This window comes from Pelodiscus sinensis, chromosome 1 (genome assembly GCF_049634645.1).
Source record: "Pelodiscus sinensis isolate JC-2024 chromosome 1, ASM4963464v1, whole genome shotgun sequence".
Lineage (NCBI taxonomy): Eukaryota > Metazoa > Chordata > Testudines > Trionychidae > Pelodiscus > Pelodiscus sinensis.
Genome location: NC_134711.1, coordinates 27751986 through 27771127, shown reverse-complemented (window position 1 = coordinate 27771127; position 19142 = coordinate 27751986). Strand labels below are relative to the sequence as shown.

At 44.6% G+C, this 19142-nt stretch overlaps 1 protein-coding gene across 3 annotated transcripts in view; it reads right to left on the bottom strand.

The window, feature by feature from the left end:
- Positions 1-8146, bottom strand: part of SLC2A13 (solute carrier family 2 member 13) — a 350803-nt gene extending 342657 nt beyond the window's left edge. The window contains exon 1 of one of the 3 annotated variants that reach the window (XM_006120405.4): positions 7397-8146. In XM_006120405.4, the coding sequence (XP_006120467.1) occupies positions 7397-7946 (550 nt within the window). In that variant the 5' untranslated portion in view covers positions 7947-8146. Of the gene's footprint in view, positions 1-6705; positions 6727-7396 lie in introns of those variants that run through there. The other 2 variants (XM_075927403.1, XM_075927428.1) reach the window with 2 other exon arrangements.
- Positions 8147-19142: the final 10996 nt, after the last annotated feature.

Below are 19142 nucleotides of genomic sequence, written 5' to 3'. Positions count from 1 at the left end.
AAATTAAAAGGCACATTTTTTAAATACAAAAATATTTGGCAAAAAGAAGAGTTTTTGTTCATATGCTGTCGTTTTCTTTTTGCATTCGATACCAATTTGGCTGAACAGAAATACTGATTAAAATTTCTACATTTTGCATGCCACCAAATTTGTTGCCTTCATGAGATTATCCAAGCTCCCTCTGGTGGCTAACCAAAAAGAAAATTTAACAAAAGACTGTAGCTTGCTGCATATTAGTTTTATACAGAAGGGTGTGGGTTGTTCAAATCCTGTTAGGATCATTAAATATTCTATTAATAACTTTCTCAGTTATGAATGAATAACTTCTCATTTTCTAAAAAAAACAAAAACAAAACACCAAGCAATATCAAAATATCACCACATGTATAAGAAACCGCCACATTTGAAAGGGAAGCCAACAATTTTATTCAGTTTCTGCAGTGTGTTCCATTCAAGAATCTCTGCATATTTACTTTACAGAGTCCCTGCAAGACAAGTATTCTCTCTCCTGTACAGAGGGAAAAAGGGAAGCATAGAGAGGTAAAGTCACTTACTCAAGGTAAAGCAGGAAGTCTGTAACTCTTCCCCATATAAAACCTGACCTCCTAACTTCCAGACTGTACTTTAACCAACAAAGCCATATTGCATTCAAAAATATGGAATCAAAATCTATTACTACTCTGGTTTTACACCAGCATAATTAACATCTTGCAAGATAATTCAGAAGGAGGCCTGTGTATATCTATTAATCCAAAAAAAAATTAAAATCAAAGGATAAATCTGTCCCACTGCTATTAAAATCAATCTTCTTTCATATGGCATTTGAAAAGCAAGGGGGTTGGCTTTAATTGCATTTTTGAGATTGGAAAGTCATTCTAATGATTCCAGGGTAGCTACATGGATCCCCTTGATGCAGGTCTGTGAGCATGAAGGGGACAGCTGTTCATGAGATGTTGCATGATTCGTACCTCACCAATCACAATATGGTGATTCTTTGATTTTTCCATTTGTGGAAGAGAGCCACACCTTCTCTGTCCATTGTCCAAACTTGACTGAGTGAAGTCCTCTGTGTATGGGAAAGGCAGAATTCTCGGAACCTCTGTCGCTGGATCTTGAATCAGGTCTGTGTTTGGGCCATGCCAAGTGGCCTGTGATTTCAACTGGCAAGTGCTCGTGTCCTTTCCTTTGACCTATAGTGTTGACATATGCATCTAGAAAGTCGTCTTGGATTTGAGTAAGAGTGGCACTGGATTAAGGTGTTGGCGTATTAATGGGTCCAGCATGGTCAGGATTTTGCTGTACTCTAGTACCACAGCAGTGTCTTGCTTAATGCTGGGTAATGCAATGCTTGCCAAAATGAGAAACCGTAGTAAGAGCACTGATTTGAGACAATCCCTGACAATCCTGAGTGCAGCATTTCTTTCAGTGCAAACAAGACTACACTGAAATTAACTGAAGTTTAACAATGGACTACATTGAGGCCCCAAGCTGGAACAAAAATAAAGTTAACTTCAGAAATGCAAAAGGCAAATATCACAAATTAGATCTAATACGAGTCTATCATTTTCAATACTCAAATCCCATTTCCTAGGAGATTATAAAAAGGAGCAAGTATTTATGCTAATGAAGCAATTTTCCTTATATTTGATGTAGCATATAGGACAAATAATATACACTATATGTAGCCATATGACATTGTAAGAATACAGAAAGGAGTGCATATACGAAGTACGAGGGCCTCAAGTAAAACACTCACAATCCTAATATTTTTGGGTGTGAACTGTGCATTAAAAAAAACTTTACCTCATAGGTGTACAGTATGTAATTTGACTGTTTTGTATATTAAACGATAAACCTGGGGTTATTGGTTAATCTTAACTAAGGATGTTAAGGACTAGTCAGCTATCTGATAAGCATTTGCTTATCGGATAGTCGAGTTGACTAGTCACTCCTCTCCCCCCCCCCCCCCGTTGCTGCCTCTATCAGATAGAGGAAGCAAAGGGGGGGGAAGGGGTACTTCAAATGGGCAGTGCTGCATGGAGCCCATAAACGCCACTGCGGCATTTCAAAGTGACAGAGTCCCCAGCTGATCCGGGGCTCCGTGTGACATTTCAAAGCAGCAGTGCTGCATGAAACCGGGGGTCAGCTGGGGACTGAGTCCCAGCTGAGGACTCTTGTACATTTCGAAGTTGGCATGTTGCATGGAGCCCAAAGTCACTGGGACTTCCCACTGGCTCTGGGCTGCATGTGGAGTTACAACTTTGAAATGCACAAGAGTCGTTTCTGGGGCTCTTGTACATTTCAAAGGAAGAATGTGGAAGTGCCTATCAAGTAGTGGATGGAAATTCCATCAGTTGCTCAACTAGTAAATTAATCAACATCCTTAATCTTCATCACGCCCCCCCCACACACACACACCCTCACCCAGTCTCAGACACAGCAAGGGCAGAGGGGAGGCAGGAGCAGGTGGGGGGGCCAGATTTTAAGCTGGCTCTCTGTGCATGCAGTGTGTGGGGGGGGGGGGAGGAAGTAAAAGCAGCAGCTGGTGCTCAGGGGAAACTGCTTTTAAATCTGGCTCCCCATGAGTACCAGCTCTGCAGTTACCTGCCCCTCCGTGCTGCTGCCTCTATCAGAGGCAGCAGGGGGAGGGAGGATAGGTAGGAGTCAGTGCTAGTGGGGAACCGCCTGAAAAGCTGGCTCCCCAAGTATATTGGCTCCCTCCTGATTCCCCTCAACCCCCGTGCAAATGTGTAACCGTGAAAATTAAAGCGGTTACAAATTTACACAAAAACACAATAGTTAGCATCCCTAATATTAATACTGTAGTAAATTTAACTGGAACATGACGACTAGAATTGCCGCACAAAGGAAATGAAAGAGCTAGTTTTATCTCTGTTTTCATTATGACTTGGTTTAATTTTTTTCTTAACTTATTGTGAACTGTATTGCAGCAAGTATGATTGTAACAAACTACAGAATTCTCAAACAATGAGCTCCTTCAATGGCTGAGAAATAGCACTCGGTCTCAAACTGGGTTCTTCTACACAGCAAGTGACAGCAAAGGCTAGAAGTGAAAGAGAGGGGGAAGAATCATCTCCCAGAACCCAAAGGAGCCACACTGAAGGGCTCTAAAGCTCCCATCCAATCTTCTTAGAAGCAGTTTGGTGGCAATAAAAACTTCAACAAGACTGGGAAGGAAGTGGGACAACTGAAGAGTGGCAAGTGCAGGTGCTGTTGTATCCAAGGATGTAAAATTGTGTTTTACTGGTTAACTGGTTAAACATGCTGTTTAACTGGTTAACTGATTAAAGGGAGGGGGCTGCTCCAGCCTGGCTGGATTGGAGTGGCCTCCTGCCCCACCTCAGACAAAGGTTCCTCCAGCCTGACCAGGGGGGCCCCCTGCAGACAGGCTGCTCTGGTTGACGAAGCAGTCACTATCCGTGGCAGGCCCCCCGTGGGAAGCTGCTCCAGCAGCAGGCGGGAAGCTGCTCCAGGCCCCGCCTCACCCCACCCTCCGCCCCCATCAGTTAATGCAGGGGTGGGGAACCTAAGGCCCAGGGGCCAGATGCAGTCACTGGCTTGCCTGATTCCAGCCCCCAGGGCTCCTCCCCTAGCCCAGCACTGGGGAGCCTATGCTAGAACTTCAGCCTCCAGTACCCGCCACCTGACTGAATTTTCTGTTAGCAGCCCCTGACCCAAAAAGGATTCCCCACCCCTGAGTTAAGCTGAACTGGTAAGCCCCATTAAGGGCGAGGCTTACTGGTTAGCCAGTTAAACATCCACATCCCTGACTGTATCTGTATGGGTCCCAGAATATGGCAAAATATTACTTAGGACTCATCTGGCACATAATAGACCCAAGTCAGTCAATGGAGGGCAGCCTGCGGCTTCTTAGGGTAAGCCACTGGCGGGCCAACAGACAAGTTGTTTACCTTGCTTCCCCAGGAATGGAGGTCTGCAGGTCCCATTGGCCACAGTTCACTGTTCCTGGCCAATGAGAGCTGCAGGCAGCCATACCCACAGACACAAGGTAAACAAGCTGTCTGGCGGCCCACCAGGGCTACGTCTAGACTGGCATGATTTTCTGCAAATGATTTTAACGGAAAAGTTTTTCCGTTAAAAGCACTTGCCGAAAAGAGCATCTAGATCGGCACGGATTCTTTTCCGCAAAAGCACTTTTTGCGGAAAAGCGTCCGTGCCAATCTAAATGCGGTTTTGCGCAAGAAAGCCCCGATCACCATTTTCGGGGCTTTTTTGCGCGAAACAGTTTTTAGCTGTCTACACTGGCCCTCTTGCGCAAAAACATTTCTGAAAAAAGGGCTTTTGCCCAAACAGGAACGTCAAAGCATTTGCACAAGAAGCACTGATTTCAGACAGCAGAACGTCAGTGCTTTTGCACAAAATCAAGCAGCCAGTGTAGACAGCTGGCAAGTTTTTGCGCCAAAGCAGCCACTTTTGCAGAAAAACTTGCCAGTCTAGACTCAGCCCAGCAGTTTACCCTGACAAACTACGGGCAGTCCATTGGCTGCCGATTGCCCACCAATGTTGTATGTAATGCTAACATTTTAACTCATCCAATATGCTTTGGAAAAGAAGCCATTAGGCAGAAGTAACTGTATTTACTGTCCATGCAGTCAGGCAATGCGAACAAGGTGGATGCTTTGGGTCCCACGCCTTCAGGGCCTCAAGCTGCCTGGTGCCTGCCCGCTCGCTTGTTGCCCTGGCTGGGAACTGCCTGGCCACGCGGTGCAACCAACCACAACATGCCACCTTGCTGGGCCTGCATACGGACAGGTATATCAAGAGCTACACACTGAAAAACAAAACATCAATTCATGTTGCTCAAGAATGCACTAATGGAATCTAAATCTTGATTTCTTGTCTTCTAAATCAAATGCTGTCTAGATAAACTAAAAACTCTATTGATTATTAATGTATTTTCATAGTTATTCCTTCAGTGTGTATCCAGCAGTGCCAAAGTAGAAAATCATAGACACTCACTATGAAGTTAGATACCTTGACATATTATTTTAGTATGTTCATCCAGAATTTATTTTTTCATATTCTCTACTTTTGCTCACTCTCTTTGCCTCTAGATTTAATGACATGAGGGAAATTCATAGAGTGGGAACCTCAAAAAAAAAAAAAAAAGACATATCCTGGAAGTTGAAGAAGGGAATAGCAAAGAACTTGTCCCCCATTCCATGGCATGAACCAGAAGGCACTGTGGGGAAAGACAGTACTCCTCCTTTCTTACATAATCTGGAATGACAGAATACAACCCCATACCAACCAGAGGTCAGTAAGAAAGTGGATGCTCCCAAGTTGAGTGCAGAAACAGCATACTCTCCTTTTTCAAGTTGCTCAGGATTTCACATGAAGATCCCACTCCTACACATGAATCATCTCATGTCCACCTCTACTTGGCAGGTGTCAGGTAAATGTTAAATGGTAAACTGTTATATTGCTTACCACATTCGCCTGAGACTTGTACTAGTATAAAATGATTGTGGGGAGCTCCAACATGAACAGTCTGTTATAGCTATGCTTAAACTGAGCAGCACATCTGCAGCAGTTGTTCTTCAGCTTAGTCACTCAGTAGAGCAATGGCAGGGAATCTCCCCCACTGCAGTTAATCAACATCCCTGTTAGGTGGGAGCTAGGTCAACAGAAGACTTTTTAGCACTGTCCAGCCCTAAGGTTAGATCGACTTACCTACCTGGCTAATGAGCAAGACAGCTAGGTCAACCTAACTTTTTAAGAGTAGATGTGGCATAAGAATGTGTTATCTTAGTAGCAAGTAGTAGCTATTCAAATTGCAAACTTACTTTGCCACACAATCACATTCCTAATCAATATTTTCAGTAAGTTAGAGAATTACACTTACTGTAAGTAAATACCAAGAAAAGTGGTGAAGCACTGGAATGGGTTGCCTAGGTAGGAGGTAAAAACCCCTCTAGGGTTTTAAGACCAGGCTTGATAAAGCCCAGGCTGGAATGTTTTAGTTGGGATTGGTCCTGCTTTGATCAAGCGGTTAGACTAAATTACCTCATGAGGTCTGTTCCAACATTAATCTTCTAGGATAACAGGGATCTGTAGAGATAATGTATCTCATTCTGTACACATTTTGGAACTATTAAAAACCTATTCATAAAATATCCAGGTGCCACTCCACCCACACATCACAGTTCAATTCCTCCCACAGCTAACGGCTTTAATGCTTCTTATGGCATGGAACAGCACATGACTCCAAAAGGGGGGGGGGGGGGGGAAATCTATGGAGGCAATTTCATGAGAAGCAACATTCCACATGCAGTTTTGAAAATGGTTTTCTAACAAATGAGCACCCATGCAGAAGTCATCTACTGTAGAAGAATCAAAATACTGGCCAAAAACATAGACCAGTATACTGAGCCTTAATAGAGTGGTGGGACAGATACTTATCCTCACACTCATCAAATACTTAGCATTGAACCTGAAAAGTTCTTTAACAAAGTCACATGCAGATATTAATCTTCACAACTGCCTTTTGGAGATTGCATTAGTCCCAGTTTACAGATGGGCACACAAGCAAAGCAACATGCCCAAGGCCATGTAACAGTCCACTGCAGAGCTCCAATTAGCATGCCATCAGAAGCCTCACTTTCTAAGCACAAAGCCCATTCTTGCCTTTTCTAATATACACATAGCAACAGGTATACTCACATTAAAACAAAAAAGACTAACAAAGCCAGGCACTCCACTGCCAGCACTTCTCCCTCTGGGAAAGAGAAGAGGACAGCTAACCACTCAAGACAGATATGTAGCTACACTCCTTAACGTGCTACTAGAAGACATTGACATTCTAGTGATGAGCCCAGCATAAAACTGTATTAAACAGAACAGCACTCAGCACCTTCCGACTGCCAAGCCTGTCATTCCTCCGTAGCACTGAGGAGAAAGACTCCCAGCCTGACTCTCACTATCAAGCTACACTCTAAGTATGTGTCACCCCTAGGGGAGCGGAAGCCCCAGTTTTGAGGGCCAGTGCTGGTGGCCGGGTGTCCCATCGGAGGGGAGCAAGTGGACATGCAGGGAGCGTCCCCGCTCTGGAGGAACAGTGCTGGTCCCGCCCACGTCACTGTAACCTTGGGTGGCATCTCCCTTGAGGGAGACCTGTGCGGTGGGGGCGCGCAGGGACAGAGCCAAAACGCCTTCATTCCCAGCGCTTCCCCGCCTCCTCTCTGAACTCGCCCGCGACTGTCAACGCTCAGAGCCGACTTGCCGAGTTATCGAAACAAAGTCCCACGTCACTGAAAGGGCCAAGGCGCGGGAGGGAAGCGAGGGGGGAGGGGACCAGGGCAGAGAAACGGGGGGGAAGAGGCGGAGAGCAGCGGGCTAGCAGCGCAGGACTCACCGATGCCCAGTCCCACCACGATGCGCCCCCCCAGCAGGGTCTCCTTGTCCTGGGCAGCGGCCAGCAGGGCGGCCCCCGCGGTGAAGAGGCAGCTGGCCAGGAGGATGCAAGGTCTGCGGCCCCAGAACCCGTTGAGCACCCCGCCGGCCAGCGCCGAGAGGGCGGCGGCGCCCACCGTGCTGGAGACCAGCAGCTCCTGCCACAGGACGCCCAGGTTGAGCTCCCTCTTGAGGAGCAGCAGGGCCCCGGACACCACGCCGGTGTCATAGCCGAAGAGGAAGCCCCCGAGGGCAGAGAACACCGACACCACGTAGACGAAGCCCGGGGTCTCATCCTGCTGGAACTGCCGCCGAGCCGCCAGCTCCAGCTCCCCGCCCGACGCCTGGCTGTTGATGCTGGAGCAGGACTCGGCAGCGGCGATCAGGCTGCGCTCCCCAGCCGCCGCGTTGGAGCCGGCCGAGCCGTCCGCCTGCCTCCGGCGTTTCTCGCCCATCAGGTTGCTCAGGCTCCGCAGCGTGTACTCCACATTGTCACTGGCCTTGCGGGACATGGGGCAGCCGCCGCCGCTCAGCACCCCCCGCCCGGCGAGGGGGCAGGCTCGGGGCCGTTGCTACTGCCCTGCCGGGGCGGCGGTCAGCCGGGGCGCATAGGTCCTGCCCGCGCCCGCACTTGGGGAAAGTTACCAGCCGCGGCCGCCGCTCCCGCAGCTCAGGCGGAGTTTGAGCCGGAGGGAGGCTCGTGCGGGCTGGGAGGGTACTCGAGCCCAGCTGGCCGGGAGGGGCGGAGCCCGCAAAGGGGCGGGGCCGCCTGGTCGGCCTGTGACGGGGCGAGCCGTTTGGCTCTCACTGAGCATGCGCAGGAACTCGGCGCATGCGTGAGGACCATAACGAAGCCGCTTCCCTGATGCCCGAACATGAGCCGTAAGAGGAGGCGGGGTAGGAAATGTAAACAGGGGGTGGGGAGGAAGCGCGGACTGGGCCGACGTTAATGTTAAAGGTCCGTCACGTGAGCAGGGCCCAGGGATCCACCCAGACACGCGCCGTGGAGCATCGGGACGCTGGTTACTGGCCACGTGGGCAGTGCCCGCGCTTGGGCTGACCCCGCGTGCGCCGACCCTGGGACCTAGCCCGGGAGCCAGAGCGGGGAGGCGTCCCCTGCTGCTAAAAGGACCAAGAATTAGCAAGAGTCGTAGAGAAACCAGGGTCAGTCTAGTGAGGCTGATAGTAGGTGGCAGTGGAAAAAAACCCAGTCAGGGTCACTATTGCCTTTCCTTGCGGGTAAAAAAAAATCAAAATATGTAGTGCGATGCTAACACCCGACGCTACTTATGGATGTACATACAAAAACTGGGAGGGCGAAGTATTATCTGTCTGCCTCTCTGGCCTAACCAGTCTTCCTTTTTTCTCTAGGCATTTCCGTGTGGGGTAGACTAAGCTCAGCAGGCAACACTCAACTTTTAGGCACTCTGCTGCCCTGGGGAATAGTTGAGCATTCAGGCTCCCCACACAACAAATTAGGAGAGTCAGACGTCTACTAAGGGACTATCTCCTCTTAGCCTGACATCAGTCTCCTGAGAGTTTGATTTAGTGGGTCTAGTATAGACCCACTAAATCAACTGCAGATGGCAACCCTGTGGACTCCTTTACTTCACCTGGTTGGGAGGAGTAATGGAAGTTGATGTGAGAGTTTCTCCCATTAATTGACTCCACCTACACTATTCTTGTAACTGGAGCTGCATATCTTAGCTCTAATTTCTTCCCTAGTATAAACCTGGCCTAAGAATGGGATTGACTGCAGCCAGATACTGAGGTGAGAGTGGCCTAAGCTAGTCACTAGGAAATTCCAACAAGTGCTCTATCCTTTTCAAAGACAATTATGCACCTATCTCTAGAGGGAATTCAGGGCCTCAATGGCTATGGGGCAGAAAAGGTAGGAATAAGAGATCCTCCGGAAAAGGGCTTTATTCCGGAGGATCGCGCCAGTCTAGACGCTCTTTTCCGGCTTTTCCCCAAGCTGGAAAAAAAGCGGCGGCCATGTTTATTTAAATCCTGCGGGGGATATTTAAATCCCCCGCGGATTTCCCTATTCTGAAGTTGGAAATTAACATGCCTCTTCCGGAGAAGGGGCCAATGTAGACGTAGCCTCAGTTTATACCTATCAGGATCACATTAGCTCTTTTGGCTGCAGCATTACACTAAGAACTCATGTTTAGTTGACTATCCACTGTGACAAACTCACCCCCAACCAAATCTTTTTTTTTTGAGTCACTGTTCCCAGAATAGAGGCCCTCATGTGTGACCTGTGTTCTTTGTTCCTAGATAGACAAGTCTGTTTATCTGCTCTGAATCACTGTGAGCTATCCTCTTCATTATTTACCACTCTTCCAATTTTTGTGCCATCTGCAAACTTTATGAGTGATTATTTTGATTTCTGCCAAGTTATCAATGAAAAATGTTACATAACAGGGTGAAGAACTAATCTTTGTGGCACCCTGCTGGAAACATAGCTGTTTGACCCCCCATTACAGTGATATTTTTTAGACCTACCACTAGGCCAATTATTAGATCAATGCGCGCTAGGTTTGTTTTATTTTGTTCTAGGGAGGTTAAACAGCATGTAATTGAATAGTCATGTAACTGCATCAAATTTTAGAGGTTATACGATTATTCATTAGTCCCTGGAGGCAAGGCGGCAGCCAGTGTGCTCCCGGCCCCACTTCCGGGAGCCCCCGTCACCTCACGCTGCTGCCTCTGAAAGAGAGGAAGCAGCAGGGGTGGCAACAGCCCAGGCCTGAGTGAGGGGGTCCAAGCTTCCCATGGACAGAGGCTGCTGCCGCAGCAGGGAGGCAGATGGTACTGCGGAGCCAGTGCTGGGAGGAGCTGGCTTTTATATTCATGGCTTTATAAACAACATTTTGGGCAAGAACTTTTCTACTTTATTTTCCCATCTGTACTTACCTATCTCAGATGATAGCTGTCAGTTTCCTTAAAAATGTAATGAGCTCAGAGATTTTTAGATCAAAAGTGCTATATTAAAAGTGTAAATTGTTATAAAGTAGCACAGCTCCAATAAGAACTGAAATGAATCAGTTTCCCTTTAGTACCATACTATGTATGACTTAGTAGGATGACAATTTCACAAAAGTATTAATGAGGTTTTTAAATCACTGAAGTAATTTTGATAAGACATTTAATAATCTCTTTTTTTTAAATATATCCATTCAGATTGTGAAATCATAACATTTTAATATTTGAAATGTCACAGGATATGTTTATGTCAAGTGGCAATAAAGTAGTATCAGTTGTAGATCAGGTATTGTAAAATGTTATACAGAACCAATTTTGGAATTTTTTTTTGAGTTCTAAGCGAAACTAAATTATAAAATACTGATCAGTCTTTAATTCCATTTTAACTGTTTTTAACTGAGTTTTTCTCCAACCAAAAATAAATAAATAAATTGGGGATTTCACTTAACAAAAGAGATTACAAGAGTAGCAGTACATAGTGGAATTGATAGGAAAGCTCTGCCTCCTGGTGGTTAAAATATTAGGTTTAAGAAATTTAAATGAGTGACTTTCACCTGAGATCTTTAATAGAGCCCCTGCTAATGAAATATCAAACTAAAGGGTATTTTGTTTATGTTGCAAAAACCCTGCGTCTGGAACACAAGAACCTCAGTTTGACTTTACTGGTACTCAGGCTACTCTTGTGGGTCTGATCTAGCACCTTTTGAAATCAGTGTAAGTTTTCCCATTAACAAGTATATGTTGGGTTGATAATGAATCCAGACAGCAGATGAATGATTTTGCTAATTTGCTAGATATTCTCTAAGGTTTGGGTACTAATGGGTAGATGCAGTAGTGTGCAGTGGTTTTTAAAAATAAAAGGTAACAACTAATTATGGATTTAGTTCACACAATTAGTGGTTGGGATTGCATTAGACTTGTAAAGGTATGTAATGTCTTCCATGCTAATTAATTACATACCTAAAAGGTGAGGCAAGTATCAACACTATATAACAATTAACATTTAGATGATCTTAACTATTAGGATAATAAAATTTGCACAGGCACAGCCAATTGGGCCCCACTCAAACATGGAACTAGGATCCAATCCCACAGCTCAAATTTCAGGATCAAGATATGAGCGTTACTCTGATATGAGATACATCCTGAGCCAAAATAGTCTTTTCTTCACATCCAGGAGCTCTGCAGTAATAGAAAGGCTTGGAATTCCAAAATGTCAGTGGTCAAGAAAACACGGCTATTCTCTTGACTTGCTAACTTAACCTAGTGTTAACAGATTCCGTACCCAGTATTCTCAAATAGGCCCCAAAACTAAAGTGCCGGTGACATTGCATTAAAGAAACTAGGAACACCATACTGAAACCAAAATACAGTACAATTATTCTGACCCCAGCAGCTGGCTAGCACAAAGACTACTTCTCCTTCTAGCATCCACTCCAGAAGCTGCATCATTTGTCATTAACATAGACTAGGCATACTGTATACCCAAAAGAGCCAGTGGGAGAATTTTTTTCCATAATTAGCCCAAGACTCTGAAACACTCTCCTAAAGGAGAGCTGAAATAGTCATGCCATCTTCAGATCATTCTGTAATACTCACCTCTTCAAAGTATTCCCTAAAGAACCAAAGTAGGGGCAGCCTCAGCAACAGAATCCAAAATAGAAGCACAGAGGATTTGCCCATCTTTTTTAGGCAGATTGCCACTGTCTTATAGAATCTTTGCTAGTGCCTAGATTTCACTGCAGTAGGTGCCTTATAAAAGCTAATATTCACATACGCAATATAAAAATGTGTATGATTTGTAAGCATATTTGGAGATTATTTCTGATTTAACATTATACAATTATTTGCATTTTAAAAACTGGATCTAAACTAAAAACTTATATTTGTTGAGATTTGAAAGTCAACTAGGGGATCTAGGCATACTCACAACATTTGTATAACACTAGATTTACCCACTATTTGATCTGAGGAAGTGGGTCTGGTCCACGAAAGCCCATCACCTAATAAACCATCTTGTTAGTCTTTAAAGTGCTACATAGTCCTGTTCTTTGTTTCAACTATATTTACCCGGCATTGCTCGGGTCCTTAACTCTTAACTTTTGTTTTTCTTCATTTAAATCATTGCTCTGGAGTGAGAGAGGACTACTCCCTTTGGGGCCAGGTAAGAAGCATCTTATCATGATCACTGCAGTTCTAGCAAGCACAGTCGGCAGAAGGGTGGATGTCCTCTGGCTGAGGCAGGTCCAGATTCCTCTCCCACTGTGCTCCCCTGCCAGACTGAGGAATGGAAACTATGCACTTTCCTCTCGCTCTCTAAGGAAGGGAACAGCCAACAATGTTCCCATACAAATTGGGGAGAGGGAAAAGCTGCAGCCCTTTCCACCTTCCCTAAAGCTTGTCCCTTCCATCAACAGAATATGGTTCAGTAGAAGATATTACTTAATCTACTTTGTCTCTCTCATATCTTGGGACCAACTCAGCTACAACAGCACAAACAAAGATTTTATGAGTTTTCTATCTTTATATGCAATATAAGGGATTAATTTCAGTTTCATTTTTCATCTGCTGATTTGTATACAGGCTCAAATAAATCCTTTTTGTAAACAGGGAAAAATGAATATACCATATTTGCTTACTAAAGGATAACTGCAATAGATATTTATCAACCAGTACTTAGATAAGAAAAGTAAATCTCCTCAGTCCTGTGAAGAGACATAAATCCAGTTTCTATTTTCCTAGACAAAACAATTAATTAAACTGGATTTAAGTTTATAAATTCGTATCAATAACATAAGGGTGAGAAAACATTGGCTAGAAAGTAAATTGAAAGCAAAGGCTAAATATGTATATATAAAACACACACTGGGGTGAATAGAAAATTAAGGAAACAAATCTCCTTCATATTCCTGCCATCTTTTGCATTCTTCCTGGAAAGATAAGGTTTCTATGACAAGCACCACAATTATATGACATAAGAATCCTCCATGCAGTGAGGGCACATTTACACAGCAGCGTTATTTCAGAGTAACTGACATTATTCCAAAATAACATAGTCCGCATTTACACAAGAAGCAGTTATTTCAACATAATGTTGAAATAATAGCGAGCTGGAGGAATGCTTACTCTGAATCCTGTAACCCTCATTTTATGAGGAGTAAGGGAAGTCAGAGGAAGAGTGCTCTTTCTCGAACTTTCTACTGTGTACACAATGCCAAAAGCCGAAATAAGCTCCTTTGACTTAAGCTACGCATTGATGTAGCTCAACTTGCATAGCTTATTTTGGCTTTAACCGTGCTATGTAAACATGGCCTTAGTGATCAAGACTGCCTAATTCTTTCCATTATACGTTCTTGTTTTTAATAACTTTATTGAAATATAACTGAGGCTGTTTGGCAGGGCCCACTCACCTCCTGTGAGAGTCCCTACTGGCTAGTTCTGTCTTTTCCTACATTCCAGAAACCCCTGCTAACAGTTAACCTTTTCACATGGGTTTTCAGTTAACTAGCTTGAAGGCTAATCGCACACAATCCCTATGTGAAACAAATGCAAAACAGACTCCTTCCAGGGTAAATAGTCAAATAAGGCCTATCACAGTTCCCTGGTTATTGCCCCTCTGGGATTCCCTTTCAAAGTGTCTCTTAGCCCTTCCTGGGCATGTTCCAATATTGTCCCCTGCTAAGGAATGGAGATGTGCCTCCACAGTTTCCTCCCTGGAGACTCTGCCTGGTATCCCAGCTCTCCAGCTAAGGTGCTCTTTACAGTTAATCGCCCTTCTGGAGGGATAACAAAGTTCAAAAGTTACAGACCTCTTCCAGGTCTTCAGTCATTTGTCTGAGGTACCCCCTTCTCAGACTTTTAGTCACTGTGACAGTGGGAGAACCAGGGCTGCCCATAACTTGAGCTCCCAACCCAGGGACCCTATAAGAAGTAGGAAGCATTATCTCCTGTAAATTATAATCAGACTTGTTTGTCTGAATGATTAGCTGAATAAGTAGAACTGAATGTACTTGTAGGCTCTAAAGTTTTACATTTTGGAATGTATTTTTTCTAATTAATTCTACATTTGTAAGTTCAACTTTCATGATAAAGAGATTGCATTATAGTAAAGTAGACTTCTGATAATCCGGCACCTTTGGGACCTAGGTGGTGCCGGATTATTGGCTATGCCGGCGTGTTGGGAGGTACTCCAGCGGGAGGCTGTGATGGGTCTGCTGGGACCTGCACTGCATCCGGGGGGTGGTTGGGGAACAGTGAGGGGCGAACCCTCTGCCATTTTGCAGGAAGGTGGGGGAAGCCCCGCGCCGCCGCCGAGAGTTTCCGGGAGGGGAGCGAGCTCCCCACCCTGCAGACTGCAGTAGTTATCGCTGAGCAGGGGGGTGAGGGGTGGCACTGCGGGACTAACCCGGCAGCACCGCAGCGTCTCTGCTCCGCCACTCGTCAGTTTCAGCAGCAGTAGTGGCGGACTTGGGGAAGCAGCGGAGCAGAGCAGCTGGAGTGCTGCCGGGCACCGAGCAGGGGGGTGAGGGACGGCATTGTGGGACCAACCTGGCAGCACCCCAGCTGCTCTGCTCCGCCGCTTTCCCAAATCCGCTGCTGCCACTGCTGAAACTGACGAGCGGCCAACCAGCGGCGAAGCAGAGCAGCTGGGGTACTACCAAGTTGGTTCCACAGCGCCACTCCTCATTCTGCTCAGTGATAACCACTGCAGTCTGGGGGGTGGGAAGCCCACTCCCCACCCGGAAACTCTCGGCAGCAGTGCAGGGCTTCCCCCGCCTTCCTGCAAAACAGCGGAGCGTTCACCCCTCACCGCGCCATTCCCCGCCAGCAGCTCCAATTGTCCAGCTGGCCAGAGCACTTCCAAGTTCCAGTTGGTGCCGGACTATCGGGAGTGCTGTACCACTGGATGCCGGACAATTGGGGTTTTACTGTATTTGTATTAAGTGAATTGAAAAGTAGCGTTTCATTATTTACAGTTCAAGCATTTGTAAACAAAAATAAATATAAAATAAGTACTGTGCACTTTGTAGTCTGTGTTGTAATGAAAATCAATATATTTAAAAATGTAGAACGATCTAAAATATTTAAATTAATGGTATTCTGTTATTGTTTAACAGTGTGATTAATTGCATGATTAATCACAATTAATTTTTTAATTGCTTAATAGTTCTATGAGATAGTATTCTGTATTGCAAAAGCCATTTATCAACAGTTGTGATTGCGAAACCTATATGTCCTTGTTTTACCCTTATGGTCCTACTTCTCTATTGTATATAAGAACATAAGAACGGCCGTGCTGGGTCAGACCAAAGGTCCATCTAGCTCAGTATCCTGTCTGCCAACAGTGGCCAACACCAGGTGCCCCAGAGAGGGTGGACCGAAGACAATGATCAAGCAATTTGTCTCCTGCCATCCCTCTCCAGCCTCTGACAAACAGAGTCCAAGGACACCATTTTATCCCCTGGCTAATAGCCTTTTATGGACCTAACCTCCATGAAATTATCTAGCTTCTCTTTAAACTCTATTATAGTCCTAGCCTTCACAGCCTCCTCTGGCAAGGAGTTCCACAGGTTGACTACACGCTGTGTGAAGAAGAACTTTCTTTTATTAGTTTTAAACCTGCTACCCATTAATTTAATTTGGTGTCCTCTAGTTCTTCTATTTAGGGAACTAATATATCTTTTCTTTATCGGCCCTCTCCACACCACTCATGATTTTATATACCTCTATCTCCCCTCAGTCTCCTCTTTTCTAAACTGAAGCGTCCCAGTCGCTTTAACCTCTCCTATTGGGACCTGTTCCAAACCCCTAATCATTTTAGTTGCCCTTTTCTGAACCCTTTCCAAGGCCAAAATATCTTTTCTGAGGTGAGGAGACGACATCTGTACACAGTATTCAAGATGTGGGCATACCATAGTTTTATACAGGGGCAGTAAGATATTCTGGGTCTTATTTTCTATCCCTTTCTTAATAATTCCTAGCATCCTATTTTGCCTTTTTGACCGCCGCTGCACAGTGTGTGGAAGTTTTCAGAGAACTATCCACGATGACGCCAAGATCTCTTTCCTGATTTGTCGTAGCCAAATTAGCCCCCTTTCATACTGTACGTATAGTTGGGGTTATGTGCATAACTTTACACTTATCCACATTAAATTTCATTTGCCATTTTGTTGCCCAATCACTCAGTTTGGTGAGATCTTCTTGGAGTCCCTCACAGTCTGCTTCTGTCTTGACTATCCTAAACAGTTTTGTATCATCTGAAAACTTTACCACCTCACTGCTTACCCCTTTCTCCAGATCATTTATGAATAAGTTGAACAGGATTGGTCCTAGTACTGACCCTTGGGGTACACCACTAGTTACCCCTCTCCATTCTGAAAATTTACCATTTATTCTTACCCTTTGTTTCCTGTCTTTTAACCAGTTCCAAATCCAAGAAAGGACCTTCCCTCTTATCCGATGGCCATGTAATTTACACAAGAGCCTTTGTTGAGGGACCTTGTCAAAGGCTTTCTGAAAATCTAAGTATACTACATCTATTGGATCCCCCTTGTCCGCATGTTTGTTAACCCTTCAAATAACTCTAATAGATTAGTAAGACAGGATTTCCCTTTACAGAAACCATGTTGACTTTTGTCCAACAAATTATGTTCTTCTACATGCTTCACAATTTTATTCTTTACTATTGTTTTGACTAATTTGCTCGGTACTGAAGTTAGACTTACCGGTCTGTAATTGCCCAGATCACCTCTAGAGCCCTTTTTAAATATTGGTGTCATGTTGGCTACCTTCCAGTTATTAGGTACGGAAGCCGATTTAAGGGATAGGTTACAAACCACAGATAATAGTTTAGCAATTTCCCATTTGAGTTCTTTTAGAACCCTTGGATGAATGCCATTCAGTCCCGGAGATTTGTTAACATTAAGTTTTTCTATTTATTCCAAAACTTCCTCTAATGACACTTCAATCTGGAACAATTCCTCAGATTCATCACCCACAAAGGACGGTGCAGATTTGGGAATCTCCCCAATGTCCTCAGCCGTGAAGACTGAAGCAAAGAAATCATTTAGTTTCTCCACAATGGCTTTATCGTCCTTGATTGCTCCTTTTATAGTTCGATCATCTAGGGGACCCACAGGTTTTTTAGCAGGCTTCCTGCTTCTAATGTACTTAAAAAACATTTTGTTATTTCTTTTTGAGTTTTTGGCTAGCTGTTCCTCAAAATCTTTTTTTGCTTTTCTTATTACATTTTTACACTTGATTTGACAGTGTTTATGTTCCTTTCTATTTATCTCACTAGGATTGGACTTACTCTTCTTAAAAGATACCTTTGTGTCCCTCACTGCTTCTTTTACATGGTGGTTAAGCCACAGTGACTCTTTTTTAGGTCTCTTGCTATGTTTTTTTAATTTGGGGTATACATTTAAGTTGGGTGTCTATTATGGTGTCTTTAAAAAGTTTCCATGCAGCTTGCAGGGATTTTGCTCTAGTCACTGTGCCTTTTAATTTCTGTTTTACTAACCTCCTCATTTTTACGTAATTCCCCTTTTTGAAATTAAATGCCAGGGTGCTGGACTGCTGAGGTGTTCTTCCCACCACAGGAATGTTGAATGTTGTTATATTATGGTCACTATTCCCAAGCAGTCCTGTAAAGGTTATTTCCTGGACTCGATCCTGCGCTCCACTCAGGACTAAATCGAGACTTGCCTCTCCCCTTGTGAGTTCCTGCACCAGCTGCTCCAAGATGCAGTCATTTAAGCCACTGAGAAATTTTATCTCTGCTTCTCTTCCTGAGGTGACATGTATCCAGTCAATATGGGGATAATTAAAATCCCCTATTATTATAGAGTTCTTTATTTTGGTAGCCTCTCTAATCTCCCTCAGCATTTCAATGTCAGTATCGCTGTCCTGGTCAGGTGGTCAGTAATATATCCCTACTGTTAATTTCTTATTATTGGAGCATGGAATTACTGTCCATAGCGATTCTATTGAACATGTTGATTCACTTAATATTTTTATTTCATCTGATTCTACATTTTATCTTTCACATACAGTGCCACTCCGCCACCCACCCGGCCTGCTCTATCCTTTCGATATATTTTATATCCCGATATGATTGTGTCCCACAGATTTTCCTCATTCCACCAGGTTTCAGTGATGCCTATTATGTCAATCTCCTCATTTAATACTCTAGTTCACCCATCTTATTAGTCAGACTCTGAGCATTTGTGTAGAAGCACTTTAAAAATTTGCTACTGCTTATTTGTCTGCCCTTAACTGATGCATTGGATTCCTTTGTATGCAGTTGTTTGTCTGCTCTGGCCCATGGTTTGCCCTCTCCCCTCCTTTCTTTCTGACTACAGCTTAGAGAATCTCTAACAATGGATTCTCCTCTAAGAGAAGTCTCCCTCCGATTTACGTGCATCTCCGCACCAATCGGCTTTCCCCCATCTCTTATTTTAAAAACTGCTCTACAGCCTTTTTAATGTTTAGTGCCAGCAGTCTGGTTCCACCCTGGTTTAGGTAGAGCCCATCCTTCCTGTATAGGCTCCCCCTCTCCCAAAAGTGTCCCCAGTTCCTAATAAATCCAGACCCCTCTTCCCTACACCATCGTCTCTTCCACGCATTGAGACTCTAAAGCTCGGACTGCCTACCTGGCCCTGCGTGTGGAACTGGAAGCATTTCCGAGAATGCCACCATAGAGGTCCTAGATGTCAGTC